Below are 20,236 nucleotides of genomic sequence, written 5' to 3'. Positions count from 1 at the left end.
TAAGGAAAAGTCGCGCCCCTTTAACTGTCTCCGCCAATCATTCTTGAAGGCTTAATCCCATGTCATCAGTCTGACCAATCAGAAGTGGTTAGTCTTCACTTCCTTGTTCTTAATTCTGCTGATAAAGTCTCTCAGTTCTAACAAAAATACCAGCTAAAGCTCGTCTTTAGCGGTGTAGCTTTCCACAGAGTCCAGTGTCGGACCGTGGAACAAGTGAACAAAGGTTGAAAAACGCTGAAATAAAGCACTTACCCGGGGATCAGAAACAGGGTTCTGGGTCAAGCCCAACTGCCACAGCTGATTTGGTGTCATGCTTTGCTCCGTCCTGATTGGATGGCTCCCACGCGTCACTAAAGACATCCAAACTGGCCTGAATTTGTGGTAGGAAAATATAGTGGCAGCGGAATACGTGATGTTACTGATATTGAGCAAGTCTTGGTCCTCAGGAGAGAGCAGGATGTTGTAATATAAACCAGTAACACTCATGAAGACATCACACCAGAGGGGCTCAATCCTGTGTTTGGAAAAAAGCAAAAAGAAATATTATATTGTCAGATTTATTTTTAATACATCATTCACTTTTATGTATATATTAAAGCTTCTAAAACTAGGTTCAACTCACTGTTGATTGTGTGTACACTTTTGCTGCAATGAAGCTGTTTGTGTCAGTTCTACATACTGTGAACATTTACTCGGCTATGCCCACATTTTCTCCTCCGTGATCTCCTCTCACCCTGACAATAACATGAAAATCATGTCTCAAACACATAATTACAAATGCATCTCCAATACGGTACACATCAATTTAAAATGTAATGTTCTTATGTATGATGCCAATAAGTAGAATTTCTAGGTTAAAAAAATTGCAGGAGTGGGTTACATGTATCACTGGGGAAAAAATTGAGGTGAGAGAGACTGTTAGGGGGGGGTGGGGGTGTAAAATGTTATTCATGAGGGGAAAGAGTTTTAGAGTTGCATTTGTTTTCAGGAGTCTAAAAAAAGTTATTTTATTTTTGTACAAATAACCAAGTGCTTATACTGCCTGATATGTGAATAAAAGATTTCTTTATGAATAACATGAATACCTCAGAGGAAAGCCATACACGTTCACAGCGTCACTGAAGAAGGCCAAGTCTGCACAGTTGTTGTCTGCCATCTTCAGGTGCAAGATCTATGGAATACAAGTACAAATACTTTCAACTGACAGATATTTACAGGGGCAAAAATGCTAAATTCCCAATTGATAGGTAAAACAGTAATACAATAGGATGATAAAATATGAAATAGAATAGAATAGAAAGGTATTTAGGATGTCACGCTTCAGCAATTCCTAGAGAATAAATAAAAACACGACAAACATGGATTAGATCATTTAGCTGTCTGAGATTAAATTACATAATTTTCAAATATTAGAAAAGGGAATTTTTTTAAAACACTCTTGCTATGATTACTTGAGCTTGTAGTAAAGAACAGCGTTAAAAATAAACAATCAGAGACAAGACTCTGATCACAGGAAGCCTGTGTGTAATACTTACAGTAACTTCTACTCTAATCACTGATGACAGCTGATTTCTCCCATCCACCCTTTCTGTGACTACTTATCGACTACAAAACAGCCTAAAAACATAATGTTTGGGATTCTTGTCATTACGTCATTGGAAGTAAAGATACGGGGAATTTAGTGGCTGTCACTCTGACACAATCTCACAGGGCTTTTCAGCACAATACGGGTTCTAACGTTAGAAACTTAATGAGGCTTCTTTCATTCAACAGTGGATTCACGTCTGTTATATTTAAAAAATGCCGTTTTCATGAATGTCATATGAATTAACTTTGTTGCACATATCCACCCCGTCTTAAAGTCTGGGTTGTGAAAAGATTGTGTCTAACCTTAAACCGGATCGCGTTTACATAAGGCAGCACACGGAACAGCTAACTAGCTAGTTAGCATAACATCAGTGTTTAAACAAATTCCCGTCTCCAAATCAATACTTTTTATTAAACTTTCTGTGCTGCTGTAAATCCGGCATGTTTTTCCCCTTAGTTCCTTATGAATCATTATAAGAACCTACATTGGCTGTATATCTAGCTTGAACCGACACCGGCTTAAACTTCCCTCACACTCACAGGGCAGGCAGACACAATTTGAGTCGAAAGCCGGCTAGTTTCGAGGCCCCTGGTTGGTTGTAGTTACTCGTGTTGTGTGAAGAGCTGGTATGCCAAGTATAAAACTTGACAAAACCATCATAAGTCCTCCCCCGCTTTCATAAAAAATATGACCGCACAGGGCAGGCTAAGCTAAGCTAATTTGCATTGGGGGTACTCTGCAAACGACTCGGCTGAAGTGTTCATAAAGCATTCACACATGTCACTTGGCTAAGGAGACCGCTTCAACTTAGTATTCAATAACATTACAGGACGTACAACGAGGGAATAATAATCAAATAAGTGCATTACTTACGGGCTGAGACTGATCCCGTTCAGAAGACCTCTCCGCCATGTTTGCCGCCCGCGTCCTCCCAACTGCTGTGCTGAACAGCTCCCTCCCTCGTCAGTTGAGAGTGAGGAGTGTAAGGGGCCATTCGATTGGCTAAAAGCGAACCCGCCTGCTTTGCCGATGAGTTTGATTGACAGATTCACTAGCTAATGGTGACATTAGTCAGCCTACTCCGTCAGATGAGTCTCAATATTCACCGTAGAAAAATCTCTCACACACACGGGGAGATTCACAAACGAGAACGGGATTTTGAATGCACATTCTGCAATTCGAATGAACTGTGAGTTCACATCACACGTGTACCTAAAATCACGTTTGTGAAGCACTTACTGTGCATTTCTGATACATTTATTGTGAATTTCTAAAATGTTTTTGTGAAAAACAGTGTGCACATTTGTGAGAAACACTTATTGTGCATTTGTAAAACATTTAGTGTGCATTTGTGAAACACAATGTGTGTGTTTGTGAAACACAGGGTGTGTATTTCCGAATTTATTTTTCACGTTTGCATAAAATGACATTTGTGAATCAGAGCGTGTGTATTTGTAAAACCGGTTGTGTGCATTTCTGATTATTGAGACTGAAATAACTCCATACCAAGGTGTCCATTATCAGAAATTATTGGACAATGCAGAAGCTGAACCGTCTGACGGCTGTCACGGTAACAGCTGAGCCAGCCCGACTTTGACTGCAGAGGCAAAGGAAAGTAATATACCGGTACATGCTGATCGTCCAATATGTTAAATAAAGCATCAGAGAGAAAGTTCACCTCTTACTGCTTGTTTTTGTCCAGATGATGAAGCTAAAGTTTGTTTCAAAAAAGCACAGAAACGTATTTTTAGGTGTACATTATCAATGCCCATTATCACTTTTTAATTTAAATTTGCAAAGAACCTAATTAAGATTTCTACGGTCACCAAATCAATAACAACTGATTGACTTACCAGCCATATTACATTATTTTACATAGAAAAACCTCAGGTGTTTTTATTTTATAAAATAAAATCATAATAAATGCAAACAGAGAGCAAGTCACAAAACATTTTAAACACAAAATAAAAACAATGATTGTTTTTATAAAAACTTTTTATTTTTATTTTAAAGAAACTTTTTCTAAGTAACTGCTTTATTGATTTTTATTCAGAGTTAAAAAATATAAACATGGGTAAAGATTTGCATCATGTCAACCATTCAGGAACTTGGCTTTGGTATTGACGTGATAATGGTGTGATCAGCAGGTGATTAATAATAATTGATGGTAATTCAAACAAATTCACGTTGAACGTACGTACATACGTACATACATACATACATACATACATACATACATACATACATGCATTGAGACAAGAATGTAAAGGTCCTTTCATTTTTTCTTACTTTGACTTATGTGAGACAACAAGACATCAAACTGAGCAACAGAGACAAAAGTATAGCTGAAAACCATTGTCATTCAGTTGCAGCTCCTGCAGTAGTTAGAGCACCTCCCTGTACTGGGAGCCTCTGAATTATTTTGTGAATCCAGACTTGGTGACACGCTTGCACCTTTGTAGAGCTTTCTAAAAGGAATAAACTCAAGCTGTCGATATCATCCATGCCTTCCACAAAGAAACGATGAGTAAAAATGGGTTATTAGGGGAAGCTCCTAAACTCAAATTTGCTTGGCCTTAGTTTGGTGTACCAACACACCTTTGTAAGCCTGTATAGGGCAAACTTGACACGCATCAAAATAGAGGTGGCAGATACAAATTTGTCGTGGGTATCGAATTGAATTTGAAAACAGCTTTGGGTCTACATGAATCATTGCCCTGTGTCAGTTAATTTAGATTGCTGTTATTATTTTTATTATTATTATTTTATAAGCTGCTTGTACTGTTGGACGAGAAAAAAGTAAATTCATCTGTGCTGCATGTCATGTGTATGCAGCATAATTGACAATAAAGCTGACTTAGACTTCATTGTTAATATTGTAAATAGCAAACTCTCTGTCTGTTGTCCACCAGAACCAAACCTGTGAATGGCCTGCAAAATGTGTCATGGTCACTGACTGTACAAGAGAACTGGACTGAGTGAGTGTGACATCACCAAAAAACAAAACTTAAACAAACCTTACTTCTGGGTCCAGCAAAATGAAGCCAATTCAGTTGCCATTTTCCGCGATATAGACGCTGCCATTTGGAGCCAGATGAGGTTTGTAAGCAGTGATTGGTCAGAGTCTTTCTGAGTCAACGTTTCCATGGTAACTAGTAGGGGTATAACGGTACACCAAAATCTCAATTCGGTTCGGTTTAGTATATCATAGGGTTCGGTACATTTTCGGTATTTTTTCAGCACAAAAAAGGCAGAAATAAATTACTTGAAAAATGCATTTATTGGTTTTACATAACAATAAATAAAATTGACCAAGGTGATCTGCTATATAAATTTATACAACTATTAGCTGTCAGAAAGCAAAAGCTTAGGATAATTGACACTGGCCTGAAAAATAAAGTTTTACTTGGACATTTTTCTTGCTTGTAGACCCGATTTTTATAGTCGGGTGATGCCTTTTTAAAGTCGTTAGCAGATTACATGTGTTACCTGTGGCATACACTACCTTTGTGCAACAATGTCAACACACAGCTTTCAACTTATCCTACTGTCTTTTCCCTTCATGGATGCTGACAACAAAGCCAGGGTGTTCCCACACAGGAGAGCGTAAAGAGTTGGGGGGGGGTGTCCTCAAGCTCTGGCCTCACGTCTGCATTAGCTATCCTGCTACTGTTGACATGCTAACTGTCCGTCAACTAATAGCGTCTCGGCGGAAACTCACGGTTAACATTAGTTCCGCACAAAGTTAATACTGTAACGACCCAGCTGGTGCGTCACTGTAGCGGGGAAACAAGAGCCGAGTTGCTGATTAACTAGCTGCATCGGAGAGCTGTGCGTGCCCCATGCACCGCACGACTTTGGACAGTCTTAGAAAGAAAGAAGTAGGCAGAGAAGCATAATCTCCTTTCCGGCATCGACGTCCATTTATTCAAACACACACAAACAGACAAACAGCATGGAAGTCACTTGTGCTCACAACCCCCTCACTCATGGTGAGGAACTTTACACCCAAGATTCCCCACTTCCCATGAGCCTTAGGAGCTGAAGGCGGGGCTAACCCCCAGGTCGCCATACTGCCCCCACCTAAGAGGGTTAAGTGTCCCCACAACCCTCACATAGCTGAAAACTCCTGCTCACATTTCTAGGTTTCAACCATCAGCGTAACAGTCTTCCTCTCAGCTAGCTGGGTTCCCTCACCCGTTACTGTCACAGTTCCGTGCCAGTAGGTGCCCAGCCGGCAGAATCAAGCACCGTCCCCGCAGCTTGGCAACGCAACCCTTGGGGTGCACTTCGCCTTGGGGGAGCAGGCTCTATCCAATTAACTGCTACTCTACTAATTCCTCAGCAGCAGTCTCAGCTTCCTGCAGGGCTGCCCCCAGGGAAGATGCCTCGCCAGCCGTGCATGCTGGCGCAGACGTTCCGCAGCAAGTCCTCTGAGGAAGGCATGGAGGCTCAGTTCCTCCACTGTTGCAGGTGGAAAGGTTGGGTAACCCCATCGAGAGAATAGCTGCACATCAGCGGCTAAGGTCCCCTGACGTTGGTCATCTCCAATAGCAGTCCAGCTGCTATTGGTTCCGTTCTGTTGAACCCTGCTCTCCAAAGCGTCGCTCTAATGCTGCTGTCAATGCCGACAGGTCTCACAGCAGTACCTGGAGTATAGCGCTCTCCAAAGCCAGGCCTAGCCCTGGGACTCCAGCCCCTATGGCGAGCTGCCAAGTTGACCTGAGCCAGGTATGGGTCCAAAGGTGCTAAGCCACTGATGAGCGGAAGTTTGACTGGGCTGCGCATCGTCATTCCAGACTGCTCTGGCAGTTCAATGGCGTGGAAACCCGACTCACAGGGGCAGGCTGCTGATGACGGTGGGTCAGGGCTCCAGACTGCGACCATTCTCGCGTGTCATTGAGTGATGCCTAAGGCGGCCAATGCGTGTGAGAAGAATAGGGAAAGTCACTGCAAGTGGCTAAAATATGTGGAGGGGGCGGGGCCTAGAGATAATTGAGTGCGCGTAAACATCTCTGGGAAGGAAACGTAGACGAATATCATCACAACCTGAAATGTGCGTCTGAGCTATGAGCAAGCGAACTATTGATTCGTTCTTCCGACCTGCGGCTAGTGTACAAGTGCCAGAGTATACAGCAGGGCTCTCATGCGCGGCTGTTACGGCAGCACACCGCTCCCGCAGGAGATGGTCAGCTGAGGAGCATAAATGTGCCACACCTACATGCGTGACAGCTAACGGGGCTCTAACATTAAACACGTGTGAGCAACAACACGATTTAGTCTTAGACACATTTAAAACACGTGGGGAAAATGCAACGATAGACGAAGCTAAAGCGAGACTGAAGGAGAACAGGAATTAGGAGTTGTCCTTAACATTCAATTTAGTTTTAATATGCCTCTCCCCCTTAGTATGATCTGTGATATTACATCTTTTATAATTATTTTAATGTTTTGTAATGTATGTAGCCTTTTTTTAATCAGTTGGTATTTTAAATTATTTTAATTGATCAATGAACTACAAAAAAAACATCAGGACGCATGTCCCATAATGCATTGTTTTGTAGTCTGTTTGGCAGCTTTCAGTCAGTTCAGTACTAAATTTCCAGCTGCGTTCGCTCAGGTTGGGGTCTTACTTCCGCCCCTTTCTGGTGATATTTTTGTTTTGATTGACAGGTGATGTTAGAGCAAAAACAAAAATATACGTCTCACACCAGGTGATCTGTGCAGCGTTGCGTCCATCTGGGTGATCTCAAATTATTGTGCATCTTGGCTGCACCTATTTGGTGTCACCAAGATGAATTTCCAAATTTCCATCCCCTAATATTTACAGACATTTAAGTATTGTTTGAAACTGTGAAATGACCGAAAGGTTACTACGGTAATCAATTCGTTACTAAAAACTTTTTTTTATTCTAAATGTATGGTATTTTGTTTACTATTTGTACTGTCATGACAGCGATGGTGCTGTCAGTTTACCTTGTTGTTGCATCTTCAAAAGTGCAGAATGTGAAATGTGACGCTGAATTTGAAACAGCACATTGTAATTTCTGCATCCATTATTAAAGTATTTATTAGTAATACAGTGGAAATCAGTAGATCTGGTTAGAATGTTGATTTACGGTACGGATGGGAATTTGTCGCTCTGTCTCAGCCATCTCTTGCTCCGTGGTGTAGCAGCATCAGCTTAATCATCCCACTTCTGACACCAATGTAGCAACCCAGCTAGTATGTCACTGTAGCAGGGAAACAAGAGCCGAGCTGCTGATTAACTAGCTGGGTTGGAGAGCTGTCCGTGCCGCATACACCCACGACTTCGGACAGTCTTAGAGAGGAAGAAGTAGGCAGAGAAGCATAATCTCCTTTTCGGCAACAAAGCCCATTTATTCGAACACACACAAACAGACAAACAGTATGGGCTACGTTCACACTGCAGGCTGAAACGACCCAATTCCGATTTTTTTGTCCCTATGCGACCTGTATCTGATCTTTTCATGACAGTCTGAACGACACAGATCCGATCTTTTCAAATGCGACCCAGGCCACTTAGGTATGTGGTCCTGAATCCGATACGTATCTGATTTTTATTTTTTTAGAAGGCGTCCGCCGTCTGAACGGCCAGGCCACATGTATCCGACTCGTACGTCATCGATACGCTACAAAAGTCATCATTCTGCGTTGAAGTAGGGGGGGAACGAAAACATAAACAACAACCATGGCGAACGATGCTGCTGAGACCAGTCAGTGGAAGGGAAGCGAGGTCACCGATTGGATTAATATTTGGGGTGACAGCTCTATTCAGGCCAAACTCCAGGGCTCTCACCGCAACCCGGCGGTTTCTGAAAAAATTTTCAGTGAAATGGCTGAGGGTGGTGTTGAACTTTTCCCGCGATTACTTTTTTTCCTTTCCGACTGTGGTCGGAAGCGCGGGGGAGACCTTCGCCAGGGCCGAAGGCGGATCCTCCTCCAGGGTTCACTTCCCCGTTCGGACCCTCAGATTCTCCAGGGCAGGTTAATAAAGATTGAATAGCATTTATTCTGGGGGAAGCCTTCTTTTATTATTGTTCTACTTCCTTCGTAACACACAACACAAATGCGCGCACCCGAAACACTTCCGCTAGCCCCCCCAACACACTCCCTCCGGCGCTCTACGCACTCTCTCCTCTCTCTTATTACACACACGGTGGGTACAGACGATCCTGGCTCAAATGCCTTCTTAAAATGAGAAGATCGTAATTGTGCTGGCCCCTTTATGAAAATAAATGTAATAATGCAAAAAGAGCTCTGCTGTTGACAACACTGTTGTTGACATCCATTGTTAACGTTAGCTACTTCCACAAACAACGAGTTACGTAGTTCCCCGTTGAGTACTCTTCTGCACATGCGGGTCCCTTCTGGGTCATTTCACGGTCCCACAGGAGTTCGGATTTAATTGGAAATGTGAACGGCCTTGCAAAAACATCGGATTTTTTCAAAAAAATCGGAATTAAGCATTATGCCCTTCAGTGTGAACGTAGCCATGGAGGTCACTTGTGCTCACAACCCCTTCACTCATGGTGAGGAACTTTACACCCAAGATTCCCCACTTCCCATGAGCCTTAGGAGCTGAAGGCGGGGCTAACCCCCAGGTTGCCACAATCCATTTGGGGGGAAAAAAATAAAAGTACCGAAATGGTACAAAAGTGAACCAAACCAAAATTCATGTACCGAAACGGTTCAATACAACTACATGTACCGTTACACCAGTAGTAACTACTGTTACCAATCAGGAATGAGCTTGTTGGAAGTCAACACACCTTCCACTGAAAGCGGGCTGGGAAGAATCTGTCAATCAAACATTTCAAATAGGGGCCGGCGGGCACCACATGCTTTTATTAAGCATTTCATTGGCCAGTTTATAAATTAAATACAATAAATAAAAAACATTAAAAAATATGATTAGCCAGAAGATGTTAAAAAAAGATATCAGAGCAAGAATGGTTATTCTGACAAATACAATGACTGAGGAACAGCTGTTTATTTCTCTATAGAAGTCTATGGGATTTTGTCTTTTTGGAGCAAGCGGATACTTCCTGTTTGAATTAGAAAGTGTTTTTTTTTTAACTGCTGCATAGGTTTTTTTTTTAATGAACTGGTGACAAGTACACAGATCACTTAAAACCATCTGGGACAGACTACTTGAGGAGATAAATTAGCTGAGTGAGCCCATGTCAGTACATTTTCTGAGTAGTGCAGATATTTTTTTAAACTGATTTGCTTAATGGAAAGTTGATATGTGTTTAACTGGTACTGGAACAGTTTGTTTTATCGACCATGATGTATTTTCACAATGCAAACATGAATATTTTCTTGCTCTGTCTGAATTGTCCCCAACAGAAAATGTTTAGGGCAGTTTTAAATGTAAAAGTCAACAACAGTTTCTCTTTTATGGTCATTGACTCTTGTGGAATAATCTAAACAAATTAACATCTCAAATGTTTCTTTGTTTTCTGAATGAAGTCCACATTTCCACATCCTCCCCTCCACCTCTTCTCAGCATGAAAATGTGCTGCCATGGGCCTCCAACTCATCCTCCAATGCCTTTATCGATGCAAATGACTTCCTCTATGCTAGAATATAAACTATGTGGCATTTTTTTTCCCTGTTGTGAAGGACATAAATGAAATCATGAATGTATGACTGCACTTAACTTTGGTCATACAGTCAGGACCATAAATATTTGGACAGAGACAGATTTTTTTCTAATTTTGTTTCTGTACATTACCACAGTGAATTTTAAATAAAACAACTCTGATGCCATTGAAGTGCAGACTTTCAGCTTTTATTCCATGGGTTGAACAAAAAGATTGCATAAAAATGTGAAAAACTAAAGCATTTTTTAAAACACAATCCCTTCAATTCATGGGCTCATAAGTAATTGGACAATTGACTTCCATGATATTGCATGGGCAGGTGTAGGCAATTCCCTTGTTATGTCATCATGAGTGAAGCAGATAAAAGGCCTGGAGTTGATTAGAGGACTCGTGCTGCATTTGGAAGATTTTGCTGTGAACAGACAACATGCGGCCAAAGGAGCTCCTCCATCCAGGTGAAAGGAGCCATCATTAAGCTGAGAAAACAGAAAAAACATGCCAGAAATTGCTACAGTATCAGGAGTGGCAAAATCAACAGTGTGGTACATCCTGAGAAAGAAAGAAAGCACTGGTGAACTCAGCAACGCAAAAAGACCTGAACGTCCACGGAAGACAACAGTGGTGGATGATCACAGAATCATTTCCATGGTGAAGAGGAACCCGTTCACTACAGCCAACCAAGTGAACAACACTCTGCAGGAGGTAGGCGGATCAATATCCAAGTCTACCATCAAAAGAAGACTGGATGAAAGTAGATACAGCGGGAACACTGCAAGATGCAAGCCACTCATGAGCCTCGAGAATAGGAAGGCTAGATTGGACTTTGCTAAAAAGCATCTAAAAAAGCCAGCACAGTTCTGGAAAAAGATTCTTTGGACAGATGAAACCAAAATCAACTTCTACCAGAATGATGGCAAGAGAAAAGTATGGAGAAGGCGTGGAGAAGCTCCTGATCAAAAGCACACTAAATCATCAGTAAAACACGGTGGAGGCAGTGTGATGGTCTGGGCGTGCATGGCTGCTAGTGGCACTGGGACACTAGTGTTTATTGATGACGTGACACAGGACAGAAGCAGCCCAATGAATTCTGAGGTGTTCAGAGACATACTGTCTGCGCAGATCCAGGTGAATGCAGCCAAACTGATTGGACGGCGTTTCATAATACAAATGGACAACGACCCGAAACACACAGCCAAAGCAACTCAGGAGTTTATTAAAGCAAAGAAGTGGAATATTCTTGAATGGCCAAGTCAGTCACCTGATCTTAACCCAATTGAGCAGCATTTCACTTGTTGAAGACTAAACTTCAGACAGAAAGGCCCACAAACAAACAGCAACTGAAAGCCGCTGCAGTAAAGGCCTGGCAGAGCATTCAGAAGGAGAAAACCCAGCATCTGGTGATGTCCATGAGTTCAAGACTTCAGGCTGTCATTGCCAACAAAGGGTTTTTAACCAAAAGTAGTAATGAGGGATTGTGTTTAAAAAATGCTTTAGTTTTTATGCAATCTTTTTGTTCAACCCATGAAATAAAAGCTGAAAGTCTGCACTCCAATGGCATCTGAGTTGTTTTATTTAAAATTCACTGTGGTAATGTATGGAAACAAAATGAGAAAGAATGTGTCTCTGTCCAAATATTTATGGTCCTGACTGTACTTAAAGTGTGTGTACAAAGGAACAACATCTCAGTTTTAAGGCCTATAGATTCGATTAGGATATATATATTAAATGTGAGTCAAAGAAAACTGCTTAAAGTAAAAGATCTTCACATTTAAACCCGATGTTGACGGTTAAAATGTGTGGAGAAAGAAAATTCTGGACCTTCAGAGGGCGACATCCCGCCATTTTTCCTCCTCGCGCTCGACGACCTTCAAACGAAGAAGTCCCGGCGGAAGAAGAAGGGGGGAGGAGGAGTGTCCCTGCTGCCACTTCCACGCGACATTGCTATTCTGTGAGTATAGAAGTAACCCCACCAACAAGCAAGGTCGCGGGTTTGACCGCCGAGAGCTGCCCGTTTCCTGAGAACGTGCTGCTCCCCCCGCGAGCTCAACTCCGCGTGCCTGACTGGCGTCGTTTCATCAAAGAAATACGACTGACATTCATGTTTACATCACGAAAGAACTGTTCAAAATGAACCCGTTTCGTTTCATCTTTGTGTTTCACACCGTCTGAATAACTTTGTCATGATTTATGTCCTTGAAAATATTAAATTTAATGCCTTTTATTGAAAAAAGTACCTAATTATTTATATAAACTCCTCAGTGGCGTCACCAGGGGGTGGCCAGGGGTGGCCACGGCCACCCCTCTCCGACACCTGGCCACCCCAGTGGCCACCCCAGTAGCCACTATAAGCTGTGGTAGCATCAGTTGTGCGTTTCATCCCAAATGCACAGCCAGCAAGCGGCAAGTCGCTCTGATCACCTAAACCGGCCCTCACCCCCTCCCCTCCCCTCCCTGCTGCCTTTGAGTGCGCAGACATCTACAGAGGAGCCCCTGGACGCAGAATGAATAAGACGCGTGGTTCACTTCCGCGTTCGAACCCTCAGATCCTCTGGGCCGGTCAGACAAAAGAACCAGTCTCAGTCACTAAAGATGAACTTTCTTTATTACTTTTTCCTTAAGTCCAAAACGGCGACTGACCGCGCGTGTATGCGCTCCACACCCTCACACGCGCTCTCCCCCCTCTCTTCCTGCATCGCGCGAGCACCGGTTTCAGCACGCACACACACGCGTGCGCGCGAGAACGCACGCATGCACACACAATCACACATCCCAAAATGCTACGTTTCTTTTCCTGTTAAATATTTTCCGTGGGTCTTTAACAATCTGTTTACTGTACTTTAGATCTGTATTGATAGATAGATAGATAGATAGATAGATAGATAGATAGATAGATAGATAGATAGATAGATAGATAGATAGATAGATAGATAGATAGATAGATAGATAGATATATGACTTTATTAATCCCACAATGGGGAAATTCCATTTATCTGTGGCAGCAACACGACATTCAGAAATAATCTATATAATATAACATCAATAAAGGACATCACAAATGACATTTATATTAAATAATTAAAAATATCACTAAAATTATTATGAAAAATTATTATCAAAAATTAGATTCTTATTAAATAAAGAAATAAATATTAAATGTTAAATAAATACAGCTGCAAAGGTGTAAAAAACATGCGGTCTGCAAAACATGTAAACCCAGTGTGCAAATACTTGGTACAAATACGCCACATCATCAGCGGCGGTGGATGTGTCATTACTTTTTATTAATAAGTAAAAAAAGGATGTCCCTGTCACAAGCCACTCATTTTCATGGCACTATTTAAGCACTGGTTGTTGTGTTACCGCAACATTTTGATGTGTTTTTGTTTCCACAGAGTTACCTATAGTCATTAGTTGATGCTTGTGTCTGTCCATTTTCAGAGAATGAAGAGAAATTCAACATATATTCTTATTTTAAGAATAAAAGTGCAGCAGAAGGAGTGAAAGAGATGGTAGGGGAGCAACAGAGGAGTAGTGAGGAGGAGGAAGATGAGACAGAGCAGCATGAATGACAGAAGAGAATGAGGAAGACAAAGATGAGACGGCATCAGAGGAGGGACAGTCAGCATCATTGGTCAGAGAAGCAAGGCAGAACTCAGCATAAGCAGGGGCTCCACCTGTTCCTGGACCAACAGGTGAAGTTAGAATTATGTTACCCTAATAATAAAAATGTTTCATTCATTATTAGTCTGAATAGAAATGTCAACAGATATAATTAATAATTAGAAAGATATTTTTATTATTATTTCAGAACAACAGATTTCATTTTTTGTTTATTATAGATATCTCTGTCAAGAGCCGAACACCCCAAGCAGAGACACCAAAGCATTAAATATAAACAAAAAAAATATATATATATCAGTAGTAGTATCTACTAATGATATCTACTAGTATCTATTAGTTATTATACTAGTAGTATCTACTATAAGTTCATGTTCTACAAAATATCAGTAGGCATTTATCTTTCTGTTGGTTTTCTAAAGGTTGTTTTACTACGTTTGGTAGAATGAATTTTAAAAATATAGCTCATGGTTTTTGTGTGCCACCCCAAGATTTAATGTGGCCCCCCACTGGCCACCCCCATGAAAAATTTCTGGAGGCGCCGCTGAAACTCCTCCAGAGCACCAGAATTTATGAAAGAGGGATCAACATTGAGCAAATTAAAATTTTGCCGAACAAGTAAAAGTGTAAATAATAGAATTACATACCTATCTATATCTATATCCATCTAGAATAGATAGATATTGACAAGTCCACTTTCAAAGTCAGTTGAATCATTGAACTTTTGATCACAAAGTCCTTTTTTGAAAAGGTTACAGTTTGAATAATAATTGTGGTCATGGAGCTTTGATCGTGATTAAAAAAAAACTTTTTATTTCATGTTCTAGCAATGGGTTGATGCTCACTTCCTGTTTGAAGCACATTGAGAATAAAAACAACTCCATCCCAGTCATTCATCATGTGACCACTAGATGGCTTCAAAGACCAGCAACTCAATTCCCATTTGCAAAACACTAATGTAAAACAGCTCAAAGCGACAGCAGAAATGCTAAATAAACATTTTTAAACTTTTGTTCCTGAATGTATTAAAAAAAAATAATTGTAAAACAAAGTGGCGTGCAGCTGAATTTGCAGTTACACTATATGTGTATAAAAAAAACAAGTTAAAACGCTCTGATCTATGAATCAGCTCTGCTGTAAATCCAGCTTAATTAACTAAGCCTAAAAAAACAAACTCTATTTAACCCTTTAAAAACCAGGGCTGGCGCTGGTACACACATTTTGACCTTTGACGGTTTACGTGATCAACAGCGCTAAGCACTGTTACTGTAACATGCTGCATATCAGCACAAAGCTACTTTTCTGCACTTCTGAATTTGCTGGAATTACATTAAATGGATCCAATGGTGGAAGAGCTACAGAATAATGTAAAAACTGGAGCTAAAGGTCCAATGTTAAAGGGCTAATGGGCTCATATGTTTGCAATCTAAAATATTTTTTTATTGTATTTTAAAGCAATTCAACGTTTGATTAAGATGGAGAAATAGGCTGACCACATGTTGGTGTCCATCCTTGATGGTTGAAGCATCAGTCAGGTGGAAAAAGAAGGGGAAAATATTTCACTCTATATCACCACATGGTGGCGCAAAGATAGCAAAAAGATGAAGTTGAACCTGTCACTGCAGAAACTCATCTCTTTGTTTTCTCTGTTCAGGACATGTCTGCTGCTTGTGTCAGGTGGCTTCTGAGCCACGCAGCAAGGACGGCGTCCAGCGGTGGACCTCTCCTCTGGACCCCGGCTTCACGGCCAACGACGCTCAGCAGAAAGCTCTGCACCTTTGCCGGCTCCTGGAGCCGATCTTTCTCCACAGAGGTCAGCGATGCAGAAAAGACTCCTTCAGCAAAGAAGAAGAAGCAGCACACTTCAGCGCACGCCCCCATCAGCAATGTGGGCCGTAAGATCCCCCACAGAGAGATCCAGGTGATCAGTGAGTCCGGAGAGAACCTGGGCACCATGCACCGGGCGGAGGTCATCAAAATCATGGACCAGAAGAGCCTGAAACTGGTGCTTCTGAGTGAGAACGAAGAGCCGCCGGTTTACCAGCTGATGAGTGGCAAGCAGATCCACGAGGAGCAGCTGAGGCAGCGGGAGAAAAACAAGACGAAAGCACGTACGACCGGCCAGCCCCGAGTATTCAGCCTGTTAGAGATTCAACCTGAGCAACGGACTTTCTGCAGAGTCGACAAAAATGTTTCAGGAAGAGATTCCTGAAAGCCCAACATTCGGTCCATCAGAGCAAAGCAGATGCGTGGAGCTAGCATGAACACAAACCACCATCGTCCAACTGTGTAGAGACAGAAGCTCAAAGATGAACGACGTGTTTCCAAATTACTTTACCTGCTGGTTGCAGATCCGTGTCTTTGAGCAGCTGTTGGCTGAATTGTTGGGTTCCCCAAACTTTGACAGTTAGTATAAAGGGTAATTTATTTGTCACAAAGAAATGTGACATGTGCTTTTTGGTCAGTGCAGCATTTACCCTTTAACTGCGGAGATGCTGCCGGCGACACCTTAACAGCACGCTCTTTGACCTACCAGAACTCCTTGACCGTGTACGCAAAAAACATGAATCAGCTGATTCCGACAAAGATAATGGCGGCTTTTTAATTCTGCGATTAATTTGTGACTAATTCATGACTTGTCTTTATGAGCCACATGTCTTGCCTCACATTGGATCCAAATGTCAGAGATTTATGGGTCAGGCTTGATAAAAGCTTCTGCTAAACTCTCTGTATTGCAGAAGAGATCCTCAGAGCCCCACCCAACTTTGAAGCACAGGGGTGGCAGTGTCATAATGTGGAGCGGTTTTGCTTCAAAGCACAGTTTAATTTTTTAATCACTATATTAAAGTACATCTGAAGATATTCAGGTCAAATAAAGATTGAAGTATTGGAAAACATCCAGATAAATGAAAAATAAGATTCTAGTAAAGAAAGTGAATTTCCTGACACCAGTCTTTGGAAAACTAACAGATGTTGGTTCAAATGCTCTCAGCTGATGAGGCCAAAGCCTTTACAAGAAATGATACAGCTTCAGGAACATTTATGTTAAAGCCAGTCAACCAGATTTATGCATCGTTAAATTTATTATTTTTGATGTAAGATTGAACCATGACATCATGTTTCCGATGAAGAAAAAAAAGTTCTTTTTGTAAATTTTTGCAGCCTTCAATGTTTATAAATATAAATCTGTACTTGTTTTTTGCTCAAAACTTAGAAAATTGACTTTTTTTCGAGAAAATAGTTTAATCTCCACGTCTTTGATCAACTGCGGAAGCTTAAGATGTGACTCCCGGTTGGTGTTCTCCTCACAGCTCCTCCTCAGGTGAAGGAGCTCACCTTCTCTCTGGGAATCGCCCCTCATGACCTCTCCACCAAGCTGAAGCAGGCGGAGAGCTGGCTGGAGAAGAAACACCACGTGAGGATGACGGTGCGCGGCGGCCGTGCAGAACCTGCCGTCCCCCTGGTGAGAAGCCTCAAAAAAAAAAAAAAAACAACACTTTAAGTACCGACAATATATGACAATAAATTAGCGTGAAAGTCTTGTATTTCAAGATTTGATTGAATTTTTATTCCGTTGATAATTTTATGGATATTTCTTTCCTATTTTTGTGTAGTTTCTATAGTTTTTAATGTTTTTTTAATAAGGCTGGTTTCTGTTTATCAAAAATCATAAATATATATTTAAAACATATATATTATGTATTTATATTTGTTTATTTTTAATTTAATCACAAAATGCTTTTTACATTCATTTAAATTTTCAGTGTAGTTTTTAACAACTACAAGAAGTAATTTTTGATTCTTAGCTAAAAAAAACTACACTTTTAATAAATTACTACTATTAATAACTATGATAATATGTCACCTTTTTTAAATAGATGAACAAAAAGGTAACTTTTTTAAGGAATTATTAGATTCTTTTTATTTAAACATTAAAAACATTTTATCATAAGAATGTAATAAATGTTCACCATCCTGTAATTCTTTCCTAGGATAACAAAGTTTTGATTGTTTAATCGATAAAGATTGACAAATATAAATGATAAGGTAGCAGAGCAGGAATGTGTATTCTGACCAATAGAATGACTGTATTTCTCTATAGAGGTTTATGGGATGTTGGCTTCTTGGAGCCAACAGGTACTTCCAGTTTAGAATGTAAAGGGGGAGGGGTCACTCAGTCCAGTTTTCATATTCAATCAAAGATCGGTGCTCAAATCAATGATTTTAGTTCCTCTATTGCGTTTGGACAAAATCAACACGTTTGCAGCTACTGCTCCCTATAGGTGGAGGCTGGAACTGTGGCTTTTTATTCAAGCCTAAAACTTCAAGAGGACCTGGTTGGAGACATGAACGTCCAGAACAGGAAGTCCCCCTCATATCGAAAAACTTCACTTTAACTAGTGACCCTAGCTGTTATGGCTTTTCCTGTTTAAAACAATTCTGAACGCTTGTGAGTTGGGGTATTTTGTGTGATTTCCTGCAGCCATGCCTGTCTCTAAAACTCTGGTATCATGTGGAAATTTTCACCTTTTAGATCCCTTCAGAGGTCGACACGGCGAATTAGCTTCACACAGGTGGTTTGGCAGAGATTTTTACACCTCTGACACAACCCTGGATTTTATTTTATGCGGGCTGGCTTGCTACATAGTTAGGCAGTAGCGTGAAGGGTCTTGCATGAGGACCCACACACTGGATGAAGATCGTCGCACCCCCTGGGAATTGAACCCTGCGCCAGTCCTACATGCAGCCAACTGAGCCATCCAGCAGCTGCTTTTGTAGAAGCACCTGCATTTTCAACCTGTTTATATTATAATATGTAGTTTTATCAATTCATTCTTCTGTTTTGTATGACTTTCACATCTGAAATATTGGTATGAACTTCAAAAAAGCTCCGTCATATCAGGCTTTCAGTTGATCAAAAATAGAAAGAAGTGGAGTGAACGGGACTAAAATGTCCATACACGTTTGTTAAAGATTGTATTAGTAAATGTGGAAATTCCGACAAATGAAACAATGGAAAACGTTTAAAATTGAAGAATCTACTAGAATAGGAAGAATGGCAGAAGAAATGTGCATAAACAAAAATCTAAATAATAAAACTGAAATTCTGGTTCTGTGTGTCTCGTCTGCAGGATGCGGCGCTGGAGCAAATGGTGGAACAAATGGATGTGATGGTGGGTTTTGTCTCCAAGCCCAAAGTCATTAAAGACGGGAGAGCAGCCATGTGCATTCTCCGGCCGCCGTCGGCAAAGGAACTGTCGCAGAAAGAAAGGAACCAAACCGAAGAGAGAAAAGCTCCAAACGCCACATCTGAGGTCCTGAGCAGCACAGCAGAAGAGTCCATGAAGCAGTGACAGAAATAAAAGCTTTTTCACAAAAAAAACCGGTCTGAGTGGAACATTTGTGCCCTAACTATGCAAACCAACAAGAACACAAATTTAACTCCTTCACGTCATATGCTGCTGATGTGCAACATCTAATTTAATCCAGGACTCCACTTTATGTAGCATTATTTTGAACGGAAAAAACACTGAAAAATAATTTTATGTATGGTTGGAATGAAACCCAGACAAAATATATATTAAAATGTATATGTACTAAAACAGAAAAGCCACTAAAACATTTAAAATTATGACCAAAAACAGCATTCTTAGGTTTTGTGTGGAAATGCAGCCTCTAGTAAAGTCTTTGAAATTATTTTTTACAGACAAAAACCAATAACTCTATGAATGTGTAGATTTTATGACACACTAAAAAACTGAAAAATAGAAATCTGCAGAAATAAATATTCATATAAAAAACAAGAAAACAGACTAAAAATGTGTTTGAACCTTTTAGAAGAGAATTAAGGAATTCAGAGCACTGTCTAGTGGTTTGACCCAACTCCCAGTGTTGACCCTTGTGCTATCCTAGACACTTTAACATTGGGAGTTGGGTCATCTAGACCCACCAGACAGTGCTCTGAACCTTCTTTCTTCAATGATTTGTGATCTTCACTGGTGTCCATGGATTACATGAAATCTTTCCACCTTTATCCACCTTTGACATGGGGTTAAAGTGCCTACGATAGCACAAGGGTTACGCAGAAAATGTTCCTTACTTGGTTGGTATTTAAATTTTGTTCTTGTTTCTCTCTTTAACATTAACAGCCCCGTCCTACAACAATTGTAGTGTAATCTTCCCTACAACCCCTATTCTGTGATGCAAGGTGGTGGCAGGATCATGATATGGGCAGCCCTGCTTTAGGATGTGATGCTCAGAACCAGTGTGGTTGTGACCAAAGGGCATATGAGACTCACTGCAAGGAAAATGTGTTTTTGGTTTCCTACGGCTCTCTTCGTAGCTGATACACAATTGACTATTAGCATCAGGGGGTCTAATAGTTTTGACACTGGTAGTT

General features: G+C 40.9%; 1 protein-coding gene and 1 long non-coding RNA gene across 2 annotated transcripts; one reads left to right on the top strand and one right to left on the bottom strand.

Annotated features, from left to right (window-relative positions):
• Nucleotides 1-378: 378 nt before the first annotated feature.
• LOC144990134 (uncharacterized) lies at nt 379-2,601 on the bottom strand. Its single transcript, XR_013654091.1, has 4 exons — nt 2,462-2,601; nt 1,086-1,171; nt 623-734; nt 379-514 (listed from the first exon to the last, which is right to left on the bottom strand). It is a non-coding gene; the product is annotated as an uncharacterized LOC144990134 (long non-coding RNA).
• Nucleotides 2,602-11,995: 9,394 nt separating this feature from the next.
• On the top strand, nt 11,996-19,219 carry mtif3 (mitochondrial translational initiation factor 3). The gene is made up of 4 exons (XM_004083963.5): nt 11,996-12,166; nt 15,491-15,947; nt 17,148-17,299; nt 18,969-19,219. The coding sequence occupies exons 1-4, from the start codon at nt 11,996-11,998 to the stop codon at nt 19,188-19,190; spliced, it is 1,002 nt and encodes a 333-aa protein (XP_004084011.2). The 3' UTR covers nt 19,191-19,219.
• Nucleotides 19,220-20,236: the final 1,017 nt, after the last annotated feature.

The sequence above is a fragment of the Oryzias latipes genome, chromosome 24, assembly GCF_053564925.1.
Source record: "Oryzias latipes strain Hd-rR chromosome 24, Olatipes_Hd-rR_3.1".
NCBI classification, from domain to species: Eukaryota; Metazoa; Chordata; class Actinopteri; order Beloniformes; family Adrianichthyidae; genus Oryzias; species Oryzias latipes.
The sequence above is the reverse complement of the archived record's forward strand: the minus strand, read 5'-3'. Positions and strand labels throughout refer to the sequence as shown.

What these genes read in the sequence shown, in the direction of transcription:
- mtif3 (XM_004083963.5), top strand. Translation starts at nt 11,996, where the DNA reads ATGTTGACGGTTAAAATGTGTGGAGAAAGAAAATTCTGGACCTTCAGA. An exon ending in CCACGCGACATTGCTATTCT is followed by an intron (nt 12,167 to 15,490) that starts GTGAGTATAGAA and finishes TTCTCTGTTCAG; the next exon opens with GACATGTCTGCTGCTTGTGT. An exon ending in GAAAAACAAGACGAAAGCAC is followed by an intron (nt 15,948 to 17,147) that starts GTACGACCGGCC and finishes TTCTCCTCACAG; the next exon opens with CTCCTCCTCAGGTGAAGGAG.